The sequence below is a fragment of the Coregonus clupeaformis genome, chromosome 27 (genome assembly GCF_020615455.1).
Source record: "Coregonus clupeaformis isolate EN_2021a chromosome 27, ASM2061545v1, whole genome shotgun sequence".
Classification (NCBI taxonomy): Eukaryota; Metazoa; Chordata; class Actinopteri; order Salmoniformes; family Salmonidae; genus Coregonus; species Coregonus clupeaformis.
The window spans coordinates 11,234,149-11,250,438 of NC_059218.1; the positions used below are offsets into that span (position 1 = coordinate 11,234,149).

Below are 16,290 nucleotides of genomic sequence, written 5' to 3' on the forward strand. Positions count from 1 at the left end.
GTGGGAGCTGTTTCGTTAGACTTCAGTGAAGCTTTTGATGTCATTGATCGTAACCTATTGCTGAAAAAACGTAAGTGTTATGGATTTGCATCCTCTGCCTTATTATGGATTGAGAGTTACCTATCTAATAGAACACATAGGGTTTTCGTTACTGGAAGCCTCTCTCATGCAAACTCAGTTGAGTGTGGTGTACCGTAGGGCAGCCGGCTCGGGACATTATTGTTTTCTGTTTTTACAAATGCCTTTCCTCTGACCTTGAATAAAGCCTGTGTGTCTATGTATGCTGACGACTCAACAGTACACACGGTAAAATAAATAACTGAGAAAATTAACATAGAGCTCCCGTCAGTTTTAGAATGGGTAACTAGCAATAGTCTGGTGCTAAATATCTCAAAAACTAAAAGCATACTTTTGGGGACAAATCACTCGTTCAACGCTAAACCTCATTTAGATATATTATTGAATAATGTAGCTATTGAACAAGTTGAGGAGACTAATATGCTGGTTGTAACCCTAGATAGCAAGCTGTCATGGTCAAAACATATAGACTCAATGGTTGCTAAAATGGGAAGAGGTCTGTCCATGATAGGGCGTTGCTCTGCCTTCTTGACATCTCAGTCGACCAGACAGGTCCTACAGGCCCTAGTTTTGTCGCACCTGGACTACTGCCCAGCTGTGTGGTCATGTGCGGCAAAGAAGAACATAGGTAAATTGCAGTTGGTCCAGAACAAAGCAGCACGTATTGCACTTAGATGTACACGGAGAGAAAGTGTCAGTAACATGTGTCATTCTCTCCTGGCTCAAAGTTGAGGAGAGATTGACTGCATCACTATTGGTCTTTGTGAGAGGTATTGAAGGTCTGTTCAAGCAGTTGGCACACAGTTCGGACAAACATCGGTACAAGACATGCAACCAGAGGTCTTATTTTCAAGCCGATTTAAGTCACATCTGTAACTAAGCCACTCAGGAACATTCAATGTCGTCTTGATAAGCAACTCCGTACAGTGCATTCGTAAAGTATTCAGACCCCTTGACTTTTTCCACATTTTGTTACGTTACAGCCTTATTCTAAAATGTATTGAATTGTTTTTCCCCCTCATCAATTTACACACAATATCACACAATGACAAAGCAAAAACTGGTTTTTAGAAATGAATGCAAATGTATTAACATTTAAAAACGGAAATATTACATTTACATAAGTATTCAGACCCTTTACTCAGTACTTTGTTGAAGCACCTTTGGCAGCGATTACAGCCTCGGGTCTTCTTGGGTATGACGCTACAAGCTTGGCACACCTGTATTTGGGGAGTGTCTCCCATTCTTCTCTGCAGATCCTCTCAAGCTCTGTCAGGTTGCTGAGGAAATGTTTTTATTTAATCCATTTTAGAATAAGGCTGTAACGTAACAAAATGTGGAAAAAGTCAAGGGGTCCGAAAACTTTCCAAAGGCAGAGTGTGTATATATATATATATTTGTATAACACAGCCCTACATGCACTAACACAGCTGTATTACATTTAACATTTTAGTCATTTAGCAGACGCTCTTATGGTAAAGTGCTTGCTCAACAGCACAGACACCTAGTTGGCTCAGGGATTTGAACCAGCGACCTTTCGGTTACTGGCCCAACGCTCTTAACCGCTAGGCTACCTGCTGCCCTGTATATTAGTGTAACACAGCCCTACATACAATACAACACAGGTGTATCAATAGAAGACTCCTAACATGTACTCCAGCAGATGAGCATCAGGATCACTGCAGCTACCATATCCGTCCCAAACTGGGGCTCCACTGTGTTGGCCTGCCGTCGGAGTTGTGGAGGGGACCTGTATAGGATGGCTATCACTTATCATGTTACATTCTCCCTTTCTCACGTTAATAACACCATCCTTTTTCGAGTTTACTGCTCTTCCAAGTAATCTGTGATCAGTTTGGACCCCCCCCCCAAAAAACTGGAAACTTCTCAGAGCACAGTCAAATATGAATGTTGTTGTGATGCAACAAATAAAAACAATCAGAAAAACAATTGATATGACAAATTTATGACAAAAAAACAACCCCTTATATTTAGTCACACATTCATTTGAGCATGTTTTAGTATTTAGTTACGAGACACCTTGTTGCAAAAATACTGCAGCCAATCTTTTCTGAGTTTTTTTATGATTTTCTACACGGCTGAACACATGGTTTATCCCCAGAGGTTTCAGTGTTCCTGTTCTGGTCCATTATTCCATGCCAGCCATAGCTCTGGCTGTATGTTACAGGCACAGTCTGTATTGATGGGGTCGTTTCCCGGACACAGATTAAGCCTAGACCCGGACTATAAAGCAAATTCAATGGAAAATCTCCATTGAAAATGCATTTTAGTCCAGGATTAGGCTTAATCTGTGTCCGGGGAACCGTCCCATAGAGTTCTTGATTTACACCAGCAGTACAGCATTAATACAGCCATCGTTCTCTGGGTTATTCGTCACCTGGGCGTATTTACCTGCAGAGAAGATAAATAAATGAGATATTTTAATCACTACACTACAGAAGGTGAATAAGGTCGTGTCTACACTTGACACTTACATGTGACTTCTGCTATCAGAATATGAATATTGCATTGAAAAGACAGGTCTAGATGCACAGAAGTTGCTTTGTGTTCTGATTGTGTTCAGATCTAGCTGACCACTTCAGAAGGTAATCAGGGATGCATTGTGTGGATTTCTCCTCAGTCTGGACGCAATCAGGCTTCTGAAAATGCATACAGTGGGCGATGTCATCAGCACTCCTCCCACAAGTCTCCAGAAAACGTGTGTTTTGGGACCGAGAGGCAACTTTTCATTATAACGTTGGAGGAAATACGTTCCTAGCGTGTGAGGAACGTGTTTGCTGGCCTCAAATTCTAGCCAGCTAGCTAATATTTACAAAAACACTGGACTTCGTAGACATTTAAATGCAGGTGTTTAAATGTATTCCACCATTTGTAGAATGCATACTGACATTTGAATATAGCGCGGAAATAGGGAATCCGGACACACTGTGGACATGGTAGGCACATTTAAATATAGGTGTAGATGCATGACTCTTTCAGAATTCCATGAACAGAACTCTATGATCAGAATACTAAAGCTGCATGAACTGTCAAGTCTAGACACGGCCTAACACTGACAGACTAGTCTAGTATGCAGTTGTCGGAGTGAGGCCGTGTCTAGACTTGGCAGTTCATGCAGCTTTAGTATTCTGATCATATAGTTCTGTTCATGGAATTCTGAAAGCGTCATGCATCTACACCTACATTTAAATGTCAACCATGTCCACAGTGTGTCCGGATTCCCTATTCCCGCGCTATATTCAAATGCCAGTATGCATTCTACAAAACGGAGGAATAGGCTAAATATGATAACACAACAACAACAACTGACGGCAGTGGCTAACTACTGTAGCTAACTAGCCAGCTAACCTCTGTAGCTAGCAAGCAACGCTAAATGGATTGCAAACGGGTTAGCATAACTCTAGACAAACAAAACATATTTTTATGAGGCCAGCAAACACGTTCCTCACATGCTAGGAATGTACTTCCTCCAACGTTATAATGAAAAGGTGCCTCTCGGTCCAGACTAAGGAGAAATACGCACACAATGCATCCCAGACAACCTTCTGAAGTGGTTAGCCAGACCTAAACACAATCGGACCACAAAGTGACTTTTGTGTGTCTAGACCCATCTTTTCAATGCGATCTTTGTATTCTGATAGCAGAATTCGCATGTAAGTGTCAAGTGTAGACACGGCCTGAGATAAATCTAACATGACACCATGACTCACCATTCTTCACTTACATTATAAGTGGCTTTACATGCCTTAATACCCTTTAATAAATCTCTCGCTATAGCAATTACAACAAATAAACACAGTAACAAAATCCCCACAATTCTGGCAGCTATGCCGCCACAGGTCCCCCTCGCAAAATGGGTTTCTAAACTCAAGGGTATTTTCCTGGTTAAAAAATGATATTAATAATATATATATGGCCGGTTTCCCAGACACAGATTAAACCTAGTAGTGTACTAAGAAGCATGTTTAATGGAGAATCTCCATGGAAAGTGCTTTTTAGTCTAGGACTAGGCTTAACCTGTGTCCGGGAAACTGTCCCATACTGATCCAGATTAATATCAATAGACGTGAGAGGATAGGAGATATCTCACCCCAGATGACCTTTCCCCCCTGCGTGACCAGGCCCAGCTCGCTGACGTTGACCTCTACCACGGTTCCCTTGGTGATGACCCCCAGAGTGGTGTAAAGGGGTGACGAGGGGTTCTTCTTCACCCCCAGAATAGGCAGACAGAACGTGGCCTTCAGCTCCGGGTGGGTCACATGGGCCTTCTTGAACCGTAGACCCTGGAGAGAAGGAAGGGCAGAGGATGGTGGGACATTTATTTACCTCCTCAAACCCGCTGGAGGAAGTTTGTGAATGACCTATGCTTCCCAGAGAGCAAAAAGGTTTAAGTCAGTAAGTCAATTTAGGTTGTTTTAACTAATTTAGTTGATTGCACTGGTTGTAACTAAGTCTCTCTAGATAGTAGTCTGCTAAATGACAAAAATGTAGTCAAAGTTACTCTGATGTTCACACAGTGATAACGAGGGTGTTTACATAGAGTTTCAATCTAACACTGCTATCTAACACCTCTGTATGCTAGTGAGTAGTGTTGCTATCCTCCTTACCATGGGTCTGATGAAGCGTTCGTATTTGGGAGGCTTGCGGGTGAAGTTGTCGCCTACGAAGCACACTTTAGTGACCATCCTCTTCCAGGCCTTCTTCTGCCTCTTGCCTGTACGGATTACTTTGAGCACCTCTGTCTCCCCTTGGGCTCGAACCTTGGGCAGGGGCACCTCCCATTTACCCTACAGGGAGAAACAAGACCAGTTCAGAGACCATTTCAGGACACCGGTTTTCAACTAAACTGGCTTGGGCTTTGCACACTTAGGACCGATTTCATTGAAAGTGCATGTTAATCCAGGACTAGGTTTAATGAGTGTGCAGGAAAACAGTCCATACAGTATTACATTGACATTTGAAGCAATTCATCTGACAATAGCAGACCTGCCAATCTTGAATCATTTTTATGAGTACCATTTCAGTGCGGCGGCGGCAACCCCGGACCTCATGACGGCACGCGTGCAACACCCACACTGCTCAAATCATAGGCAAATGCACCTTTGTTGGCAGAAAACTGCCTCAGTAGGAATGGTAGGCTATAGACTGTTATAGGTTCTTGGTAATTGGCTTCTCTTCAGTAGCTAACTAGAAATATGTTGAAATGTACAATCAGGGCTCTTCCTAGGATTTTCTGACAAGGTTGGGTAGGTGGGAGGTCCGGATGGGGTCAGTCAACTCCCCTCTCAGGAAGTTGGAGCATTTGGCTTTATTTTACCTGTAACTGCCATTTCCTAAAACCTAGCGATCAAGAACGGATTAATTAACATAGGCCTACTAATCATTAACAGTCTAACAAAACTTTGTGAAAGACGGTATTAGCAGAACAGCTCTCTCTGCCAGGTCTGTTTCCATCCACGCACTGAACTACCGCAAACACCGCACGTTTCCTTGCACGTCAATGCCCCTACTACCGTTGCGGAGATCAAAGCATGTTCGGGCAAGAAAGTGTTCTCGCTTAGTTGACTAAATGCTGTAGCTAACTACCTTAGTCGTAATGACGCTTTAGCTAAGGAGTTAACTACGAAATAATAGTGGTTAAGTGCTTGACTAATGTATTTCTCCATTTTCCCCTACCCTTTTCCCTCACACATCAGTGGTATCAACGGACGAAGTGCAGCGCTGCCATCCAGCTCGAGGGAGGAAAACAGTACTACGACAGTGGGGGACGGGCCGGAGCAGAGAACTAGAGATTTTGTCTCCTAGCCCAAGTTCTCTTGATTGGCTCAGTTTTTCGTACCAAAGTACTTTGACCTCAAATTGTTTGCATGGTACGCAAAATGCATGCAGATTGGGTTCATCTAGGTGTTGTTCCCTTTTATATGAGATCATATGTCCAGACACTATAACCTGTCTTCAGTGGGACATGGTGGCAAAAACACAAACAAGTAAAAGAAAGGCATTGAATACTCACAGCCTTCTCCTTCCTCTTCTGTTTGATCATGTTGGAGAGGATCTTGGCGCGGGACTGTCCCTCTCTGTCCAGCAGGTAGGCTGGTACCGCTCCCTCAGGAGTCTTGTCATCGTTCTTCTGCTTGGTCTTCCTCTGCTCATGCATCTTGAGGCTGTGGTGAGACAGGTGGTGTTGGCACCAATAGGTCAACAAACGTTTTGGATTGGTGGCAAGGGCATATGCCATTTCAATATACATTTGGACGATAGCAGTTACTAGAGGATGTCTTAATTACAATGTCAGAACCAAGGAATTCATTTAAAAATAGGACATTAAACCTCTTAAATCTATCATGTCCCTGAACCTAAATCCTAAGAGTCAATACTATTCTCTCTATAAAGGAGACCATTGGTTGATCTACTGTAGTGTACTACTCGTCTATGGTTATACTGTACTTACGTCTTTTTCATCTGGATCTTCTCAGAGTGCCTCTGTTTGTGGTAGAGTTTGGCCTTCAGACCAATCATCTTCCTGGCTTTGTGTGAGCGCTCGTGGGCCTCACGGCTCTCCTTCTTCCTCTTCCTCTCCTGGTGGTCCAGGCGCTGGCCATGGCGCTTGCGATGTAACTCAATGTGCTCGTTCTGGGGCTGTGGTAGGAGGCACATTTTAATTGTTTCTTTAAGGCTTTCTGAATGTATTAAGTCAACAAACATCAGAAATGACAAAGCAGGGTTTTAGAAATGTTTGCTAATTGATTAAAAATAAACTGAAATATATTTACATAAGTAAATCAGACACTTTACTCAGTACTTTGTTGAAGCACCTTTGGCTGCGATTACAGCCTCGGGTCTTCTTGGGTATGACGCTATAAGCTTGGCACACCTGTATTTGGGGAGTTTCTCCCATTCTTCTCTGCAGATCCTCTCAAGCTCTGTCAGGTTGCCTGGGAGCGTCACTGCACAGCTATTTTCAGGTCTCTCCAGAGATGTTCGATCGGGTTCAAGTCTGGGCTCTGGCTGGGCCACTCAAGGACATTAAGAGACTTGTCCTGAAGCCACTCCTGCGGGGTCATTGTCCTGTCTCTCTGTACTTTGCTCTGTTCATCTTTCCCTCGATCCTGACAAGTCCCTGCTGCTGAAAAACATCCACCATCCTTCACCGTAGAGATGGTGCCAGGTTTCCTCCAGAGGTAGCGCTTGGCATTCAGGCCAAAGAGTTCAATCTTGGTTTCATCAAACCAGATAATCTTGTTTCTCATGGTCTGAGTGTCTTTAGGTGCCTTTTGGCAATCTCCAAGCGGGCTGTCATGTGCCTTTTACTGAGGAGTGGCTTCCGTCTGGCCACTCTACCATAAAGGCCTGATTGGTGGAGTGCTGCAGAGATGGTTGTCCTTCTGGAAGGTTCTCCCATCTCCACTGAGGAACTCTAGAGCTCTGTCAGAGTGACCATCAGGTTCTTGGTCCCCCGATTGCTCAGTTTGGCCCAGGCGGCCAGTTCTAGGAAGAGTCTTGGTAGTTCCAAACTTCTTCCATTTATGAATGATGGAGGCCACTGTGTTCTTGGGGACCTTCAATGCTGCAGACATTTTTTGGTACCCTTCCCCAGATCTGTGCCTCAACACAATCCTGTCTCGGAGCTCTACGGACAATTCCTTCGACCCCATGGCTTGGTTTTTGCTCTGACATGCACTGTCAACAGTGGGACCTTATATAGAAAGGTGTGTCTTTCCAAATCATCTCCAATCAACAGAATTTACCAAAGGTGGACTCCAATCAAGTTGTAGAAACATCTCAAGGATGATCAATGGAAACTTCAATTTCGAGTCTCATAGCAAAAGGTCCGAATACTTATGTAAATAAGGTATTTCTGTTTTTTATTTTTAATAAATTAGCAAAAAACCTGTTTTCGCTTAGTCATTATGGAGTATTGTGTGTAGATTGTGTGTGTAGATTGAGGGGGAGAAACAATGTAATCAATTTTAGAATAAGGCTGTAACGTTACAAAATGTGGAAAAAGTCAAGGGGTCTGAATACTTTCCGAAGGTACTGTAGCTGACATTAGCTAGCTACGTAGGCTAAGGCAATATCAAAACAATTCAGACCAGCGGGCGCAACTTATTCATAATATTTTCGATCAAATAAATGAACTGTAACGTTAATTCATTGTACTTGAAACAATGCCGTGGTTTTCTATTCAGAGCAATTTGATCAACATAACACATTCTAGACACTGCATGTGGTCGAATATATAAAACAGAAACACACACCTTATGGAACAGCGGGGACTGTTAAGCAACACAAACATAGGCACAGACACATGCATACAAACACACGATAACATACGCACTATACACACACGTACTCATGGATTTGGTGTTATAGACATGTGGTAGTATAGTAGGGGCCTGAAATCGGTTGTAAATGTAGTGTAATGTTTTTAAAAAATGTATAAGTGCCTTAATTTTGCTGGACCCCAGGAAGAGCTGCTAATGGGGATCCATAATAAATACAAATTCAACCAAGAATTGTCTTTTGATATGTCTCCCAGCACAATGTCAAAAGACAATTCTTGGTTGAATAGCAGCTAGTCGTCGGATGTCTGCCACATGTTGTTAGCTAGTAGCGAGCCAGCTAGGCAACTTCGTATGCTAGAAGGTTTTCTTATCATTTTGTGTTATAAAGAATGTGAAACATGTGGATATCTTACCATTTTGTGTATTGAATGTTACGTATTCAAGTACAATACTTATTTCATCGAATTTGTTGATTTCTTTCGTCCTTTTTGCTAGCGGCTTGGGTCATTGATGTTGTTTTCCGAAGCCAATATGTTAGAGGAAGTACGTGATGGGAGAGTGTCCCCTTTAACACATTCTGTAATGAAACCAGATACGAGGGTTCCTGAGCAGTCCCGTTGCATATTTATTTGTAATTCGTAGTAAGTTGATCAAATCATTATCAAAATAATTCAGCACAGTTTTACTATTCATTAAACTAGTCAGAACTATTCAACTATAAATACACATTTATTTTAAAATGTAAAGCCGGAACTGAAATTCAGATGGGACTGCTGCTTGGGGTGTATTTTGAAGATGCACTTCATAAGGAAAGCGTGAATCGATGTGGAAACATGTTTTTGATAATTTGAGATAATTAATTAATTATACTGGTTTTGATTATTGTTCTTGAGAAGCCCGGCATTTAGAGAATGTGTTTAACGTTACCTTATTTGACAGCCAGTTCAATGCCAACAGGGTTTATTGTTGATGAATGACATTCACACAGAGCAGTCGACATTGCCTTGTCCATGTCAAGACTGTCTGCAATATTTCTCACTGGAATACGTTTGTAATCCCAAAGTAGGTTGAAGATGCGATTTCGGGCTGTCCTGGGAACAGGCATTGGGACGTTCAGTGTCCTGGTTGGGGGGGTAAGACTTACATTTCAGGGACAAACATGGTTAAAAGACTGTGTACTGTCGGCTATTTGCATTTGTCACTAGTCACTATTGTTTTCTATGGATAATGTGCATTGCTCTGTGTTGGGTTGTATAGGGTAAAGGTCTACTGAAGAATGGACCACAGACGTGCAGGTGGAGATTACAAGGAAGAAGACAGTACAGCTTTTTGCCAGGTATATGACATATCCCATTCCCATATTCAACTGAACTTTGATCTCTCAGTGCTTTTGTAATACAAATTACTATGTCTTATTTTATATCCTATAGATGATGTCAAATCCCCACGAGCTGTGGTCAATCCAGATATATCCAAGTAAGTGGTAAAACCCGCTCCAGCCTATGTTTATTACTACTCCATAGCCTACTTCATGGTCATTGACAGCCCCTTAATATCAGATGGAATAATCACTATTGTTTGTCCCCAGAATCCGGAACATTGGCATCATGGCACACATCGACGCCGGGAAGACCACCACCACAGAGAGAATGCTGTATTACTCTGGATACACCAGGGCCTTGGGAGGTGTGTAGGAGGGGTCCCACTACCCATGATAGACATGGGTAGAGGGATGCGCAGGTTGTGGTCAGTAATTCAATTTAAATTCTGCGTCCTCTGCTAGCTTTTTCCTGCATTGTTTAACAGAGTCCCAAGCTAGCAACTCAATTTCTCTCTCTTTTCTTGTTTCCCAGATGTTGATGACGGGGACACCGTGACAGACTTCATGGTTCAGGAGAGGGAGCGGGGAATAACCATACAGTCTGCTGCAGTCACCTTCGACTGGAAAAAGCACAGGATCAACCTCATCGATACCCCAGGTACAGAGCCAGTCTCGTTCAATGAATCGTACAAAAACACAAACACTAATTCTATAGACAGACACCCCTGGCACAAAAACAAACCCATAGACCCTCCATAGTACAACACTGTGTGTGTGTGTGTGTGTGTGTGTGTGTGTGTGTGTGTGTGTGTGTGGGGTGTTTCAGGTCACGTTGACTTTACTCTGGAAGTGGAGCGAGCCCTGCGTGTGTTGGACGGGGCGGTGGCTGTGTTTGATGCCTCTGCTGGTGTTGAGGTGAGTCAAGCCCTGATATGATGCCATGTTCTCACCCTGTACTGAAATAGGCCTATGCATCTCTGTGTACCTGACTGTATTGTCCGTAGTAAAAGACAGTAATTGAACCGACCTAGAATCGAGGTGCTGATTGTATTGTAAATGTGTGTGTGTTTTAGTGACTCGTAATGGCTGTGTGTTCTGTGTTATGTCTTGCGATATCACCAGGCTCAGACTCTGACAGTGTGGCGGCAGGCTGAGAAACATCATGTACCCTGTATATGTTTCCTGAACAAGATGGACAAGCCTGGGGCCAGGTAAAACAACCAGCATCACATAGTGACTCCTTTCTGTTGTAACCAGAAGTATATCTTGATGCTTGTTGTTAGGATTTGAGATTACAGTGTTAATTTTGATAAAATTTTATTGTTTTTTCTATATAGTTTACACTTTTCCATTGAGAGCATAAAGAAGAAACTGAAAGCCAATCCTGTGCTCCTCCAGGTAGACAACATTCTCAATAGGCCTTCTATGTATTTTACATTGTTCAACTTCCCTGCTGTGACGATGCCTCCATATAAAATGACATACATTACAGTATATATGAGAAACAACCTGTTACACAGATTCCAATTGGCAGCGGGAAGAGCTTCACAGGATTGGTCGACTTGATTACCAACCAGCAAATGACGTGGCGGGTGAAATCCAGAGCAGAGGATGGCCGTGTCTTTGAGACCAAATCCCTCAGCCAATCAGATGACCCGGAACTTATTCAGGACGCCTTGGAGGCCAGAGCAGCTCTGATAGAACAGGTACAGGAAATGACGACATCATCCCAACTGTCATCTAGTGGATAGTGTTGATGTAGGGTGCTTCTTTTTATGCTATTGTTGATAGCTTAGATCGCTTTACAAACATAAGTATAGTAAAAACGTGTTAATGCTATGTGTCTTAGTTGGCATTTGCATTTTTCCTTCACAGGTTGCTGATCTGGATGATGAGTTTGCAGAGCTGTTACTTGGAGATTACGGTGAAAATTTTGATGCGGTTCCTCCTGCCAAAGTAAGCAATATTTATCTCAGATAAAATATATTTATACCACACAATAAGGGCCAACATCTTACCAGAAGCCACTCCATGGAAAGAGTAAGCCCGGCAGGAGGAAGTGGTATTTGATCCAGGCTTGTGTTCACAATTTGATCTTTATGTTTTAGCAGTAGGACTGGGTTCTGTATGTGGTATTGTGTGTGCATGTGGTGTATTGTGTATTCTCCAGCTCCAGGAGGCAGTGCGGAGGGTGACTCTGGCACGTAAAGGAGTCCCTGTGCTCTGTGGGAGCTCTCTGAGGAACAAAGGTGTTCAGCCTCTCCTGGACGCCATCACAGCGTACCTCCCTGCCCCCAACGAGAGGCACCACGACCTAGTGTGAGTACATCCCAAACCCTTAATCCCCAACCTCTACACCTAACCATAACTCCATCACAGCCTACCTCCCCGCCCCCAACGAGAGGCACCACGACCTAGTGTGAGTAACATTTAACCTTTACCTTGTAGAGTCAGCAATAGGTGCTCTCCATAATAGCCCACTCAGCTCTAACCCCAATAGGACTTTTCTATAACATTATTTTGTGGGATACCTAAGCAAAATTTCAGTCAATCTGATCCATATCATTGGGCTAAAGCCTCTACCACATATATCAGTCAGGGATTTATTCTTGAATCAGACCCAGTTTTATTCTGTTTGTTTTGGTCTATTTCCTTCACACAGGCGTTGGTACCAGGATGACCTGTGTGCCCTGGCCTTTAAGGTGCTGCATGACAAGCAGCGAGGTCCTCTGGTGTTTGTGAGGATCTACTCTGGGACCATGAAGCCCCAGTCTGCTGTCCTCAACATAAACAGGAACACCACGTACGTAGGTCCATCAGCATCCCACTACTACCCAATACCTGCTTACTGCTACCGCAGCATGCTGAATGGTAATCAATTCATGGTAATCAGTTAATTAACTCTGTATCTCTTAAGGTTTTGTTGCATTGGGCATAACTCGGTAGGAGCCCTCTAAAATGGTGCATCATACAAATTCTCAGGCTGTGCCAATAAACTCAAGTACTGTTAGTTTTCTCATTACTGTGCTTGTCATTTTGAATTCCACTGGTCTCCACTGTAGAGAGAGGATGAGTCGGCTGCTGCTGCCGTTTGCTGACCAGCATGTGGAGATACCTTCCCTGACTGCAGGAAACATTGCACTCTGTGTGGGCCTCAAGCAGGTAGGACTTTATGAGAGAATACCTGTTTTGGAATTGAAAACACATCCATTCTCAGTAAAGAACAATATGTTTTTGAAACAGAATTGTTTTGAATCTGTTGGGTGACTTTGACAATTAAACCAAACACTTTCAATTCCAAACAATCTTTTATTATTGTAACATGTTTACAAAAATGTCCTCTCTCTCTCAGACAGTGACAGGGGACACTATTGTGTCCTCCAAGGCCTCGGCAGCGGCCGCGGTCCGGCGGGCCCAGAAGGAGAAGGAGGGGGAGGGGAAGAGGGGTGGCGAGCAGGCCAGTCTGGTGCTGGCTGGAGTGGAGGTCCCCAAGCCTGTCTTCTTCTGCTCCATAGAACCCCCCACTATGGCTAAACAGGCAGGTCAGTGTCTCTGCAGCCATTACTAAGCATGGGATCCCTGCTCAAATCCCCTCATACCATGCACTGCTCTACAGGCTTGCTTGAGCCACCTGGCCTAAAACTCTTGTAACACTGTTATAACAACCTCTGTTTTCTATTAGATCTGGAGAACGCCCTGACCTGCCTCCAGAGAGAAGACCCTAGCCTGAAGGTCAGGGTAGATTCAGACTCTGGACAGGTAATAACATCTGTACAGGGGGAACATGTATGATTGGTTGGTTGAAAGGGTTGATTGATTGATTGAATGAATGTTTGCTAGCTAGCATATAATATTAGACTAATAAAATATGCCATGTCTGTTGTAATGGTCTTTGTACCATCTCCTCCGTCAGACCATTCTGTGTGGGATGGGAGAGCTGCACATTGAGATCCTCCATGATCGGATCAGGAGAGAGTACGGCATCGAGACCCACCTGGGACCTCTACAGGTGGCTTACAGGGAGACCATCCTCCAATCAGTGGCTACCACAGGTATAGTATGCCAATCAGTACGGAGGAGGAAACCATATTTTCCAATCAGTGTAGATCTTACTGATTCTTCAACAACATTTTAGTCATTTAGCAGACGCTCTTATCCGGAGCGACTTACAGTTAGTGAGTGCATAAATTTTTTTCATACTGGTCCCCCATGGGAAATGAACCCACAACCCTGGCGTTGCAAGCGCCATGCTCTACCAACTGAGCTACACGGGACTACACAACATACACTTATTATGACTTTCTTAGCTACAGTTTACATATCTCCCTGGCATATTACATCATTTATGCAGCAGCATACAATACATTTTTGGACTCACCTTGTTTGTGTTTGATTGTGCTTCCTGCTTGTTTGTGTTTTAGACACGCTGGACCGTACGGTTGGGGAGAGGAGACACGTAGTGACGGTGGGCGTGGCGGTCTGCCCCATCATGGACTCCTCCTCCTCACTCACTTCCTGTGACATCACCTACGACGAGGAAGTGGAGGAGCAGCTGTCCTCTGACATCAGGGAGGCCGTGGAGAACGGAGTAAACAGCTCTTATCTCCAAGGTAATGACATCACACCGACCAGATTATGTAAGAAGGAACTCGACCAAATTATGGAAGAAGACCCCCATTTCCGATGAGCCTTGCACTGTTGTAGCCCCTATTCTGAGACTCAATAAGTACATTATGTGCTCACTCTCCCAGGTCCGCTGCTTGGTTACCCGGTCCAGGGCGTGTCCACTATGATCCAGAGTGTGAGCATGGAGCCGGGGACGTCTCTAGCTATGTTGTCTGCCTGCGTGTCCCGCTGTATGCTCAAGGTACATCAACACCTGCACAGGAACTCCTATGATAGTGTTGTGTACACAATGTGAGATGATCTCTGCCTATGTACTGTAGTCTTGTGATGGCTCTGAGTGTCGATAGAAGCAGAAAGGCATTAGCAATACAGTAGTGGGTTTGTTTACGCTGCTGCTACTCGCTGTTTATTGTCTATGCATAGTCACTTTACCCCTACCTACATGTACAGTACCAGTCAAAAGTTTGGACACACCTACTCATTCCAGGGTTTTTCTTTATTTTTACTATTTTCTACATTCTAGAATAGTAGTGAAGACCTCAAAACTACCACAGCATTCTGCAGCGATACGCCATCCCATCTGGTTTGGGCTTAGTTGTCAAAGCTGTCATCAAGGCAAAGGATGGCTATGTGAAGAATCTCAAATATAAAATATATTTTGATTTGTTTAACACTTTTTTGGTTACTAAATTATTCCATATGTGTTATTTCATCGTTTTGATGTCTTCACTATTATTCTACAATGTAGAAATGAATGAGTAGGTGTGTCCAAACTTTTGACTGGTACTGTATTACCTCGACTAACCTGTACCGCCACACATTGACTCCATACCAGTACCCTGTAACCTGTACTGTATATAACCTCGTTATTGTTGTTTTACTGTTACTCTTTTATTTTTTTACTTTTCTTTATTTAGTAAATATTTTCTTAACTCTTATTTGTCTTAAAACTGCATTGTTGGTTAAGGGCTTGTAAGTAAGTGTTTCACGGTAAGGTTGTATTCCTGTTGTATTCGGCGCATGTGACAAATACAATTTGATTTGATAGTAATACTACGCTCGTAACAGTGACCCTATTACTAATACTACAGTAGTAACAGTGTTGTCTCTGTCCCCTGTAGGCTCTGAGGCAGGCGGGGGGGCAGGTGCTGGAGCCTGTGATGTCACTGGAGGTGACGGTGGGGGAGGAGCACCTGAGCTCTGTGCTGGGTGACCTGGCTCAGAGACGAGGGGCCATCCGGGACATCCAGAGTCGCCATGACAACAAGGTGCTGCTGGCCACTGCACCCCTGGCTGAGATGATGGTAGGTTGGTTCAATGTCGCTGTGGAAACCTCCTGTAGGGACAGGGCAGACAACACCATGTTATACTCACACCAATACACTATACAGTGTGCAATTTTCTGTTTGTTTCGCTGTTTCTGTTTTGCTCATCTCTCATTGTCTTGTTGCTAGCAAATCAAGTCCGCTGCTAACGAATGATGCATCATTTTCAGCATATTCTAAATGCATACTAGCTGAACAATATTCGGTATCAGAGACAAAAAGGGACACTGCAGTATCCCGCCTTTACCAGGTTGTAATGGATCTAATCTTCCCTCCTCTGTTTCAGGGCTACTCCACCGCCCTGCGAACTCTGACCTCTGGCAACGCCACCTTCTCCCTCCAGTTGGACATCTATGAGGCCATGAACCCCCAACACCAGAATGCCCTGCTCAACAAGATGGCTGGCCTCGCCTGATGACATCAAGCAGGAATTTTGGGAAATGTAAGCCAGCATGAATGTCCATGTACAGTGCCTTCAGAAAGTATTCATACCCCTTGACTTATTCCACATTTTGTTGTGTTACAGCCTGAATGCAAAATGAATTAAATCAATGTTTTTCTCACCCATCTACATACAATACCCCATAATGACAAAGTGAAAACATGTTTTTATTTTTATTTTAGCTAATTTATT

The 16,290-nt window shown here is 43.6% G+C and overlaps 2 protein-coding genes across 2 annotated transcripts; one reads left to right on the forward strand and one right to left on the reverse strand.

Moving 5' to 3' along the window:
- Positions 1–2,023: 2,023 nt before the first annotated feature.
- Positions 2,024–8,941, reverse strand: LOC121541472 (ribosome biogenesis protein NSA2 homolog). The gene is made up of 6 exons (XM_041850507.2): positions 8,798–8,941; positions 6,551–6,738; positions 6,113–6,263; positions 4,707–4,886; positions 4,190–4,382; positions 2,024–2,490 (listed from the first exon to the last, which is right to left on the reverse strand). The coding sequence occupies exons 1-6, from the start codon at positions 8,798–8,800 to the stop codon at positions 2,423–2,425; spliced, it is 783 nt and encodes a 260-aa protein (XP_041706441.1). The 5' UTR covers positions 8,801–8,941; the 3' UTR covers positions 2,024–2,422.
- Positions 8,942–9,177: 236 nt separating this feature from the next.
- Positions 9,178–16,187, forward strand: gfm2 (GTP dependent ribosome recycling factor mitochondrial 2). The gene is made up of 20 exons (XM_041850097.2): positions 9,178–9,517; positions 9,642–9,720; positions 9,815–9,860; positions 9,973–10,070; positions 10,238–10,363; positions 10,532–10,620; positions 10,828–10,916; positions 11,043–11,103; positions 11,226–11,411; positions 11,581–11,661; positions 11,876–12,024; positions 12,368–12,508; positions 12,768–12,867; positions 13,058–13,247; positions 13,388–13,464; positions 13,619–13,757; positions 14,127–14,315; positions 14,457–14,572; positions 15,453–15,635; positions 15,943–16,187. Exons 1-20 carry the CDS (start codon positions 9,458–9,460, stop codon positions 16,069–16,071), a joined length of 2,328 nt encoding a protein of 775 aa, XP_041706031.2. The 5' UTR covers positions 9,178–9,457; the 3' UTR covers positions 16,072–16,187.
- The last annotated feature ends 103 nt before the right edge of the window (positions 16,188–16,290 follow it).

What these genes read in the sequence shown, in the direction of transcription:
- LOC121541472 (XM_041850507.2), bottom strand. An exon ending in AAGATCCAGATGAAAAAGAC is followed by an intron (nt 6,264 to 6,550) that starts GTAAGTACAGTA and finishes GTCTCACCACAG; the next exon opens with CCTCAAGATGCATGAGCAGA. An exon ending in GGGGGGAAAGGTCATCTGGG is followed by an intron (nt 2,491 to 4,189) that starts GTGAGATATCTC and finishes TCTTCTCTGCAG; the next exon opens with GTAAATACGCCCAGGTGACG.
- gfm2 (XM_041850097.2), top strand. Translation starts at nt 9,458, where the DNA reads ATGCGATTTCGGGCTGTCCTGGGAACAGGCATTGGGACGTTCAGTGTC. An exon ending in TCAGTGTCCTGGTTGGGGGG is followed by an intron (nt 9,518 to 9,641) that starts GTAAGACTTACA and finishes TGGGTTGTATAG; the next exon opens with GGTAAAGGTCTACTGAAGAA. An exon ending in TCTGTGTGGGCCTCAAGCAG is followed by an intron (nt 12,868 to 13,057) that starts GTAGGACTTTAT and finishes TCTCTCTCTCAG; the next exon opens with ACAGTGACAGGGGACACTAT.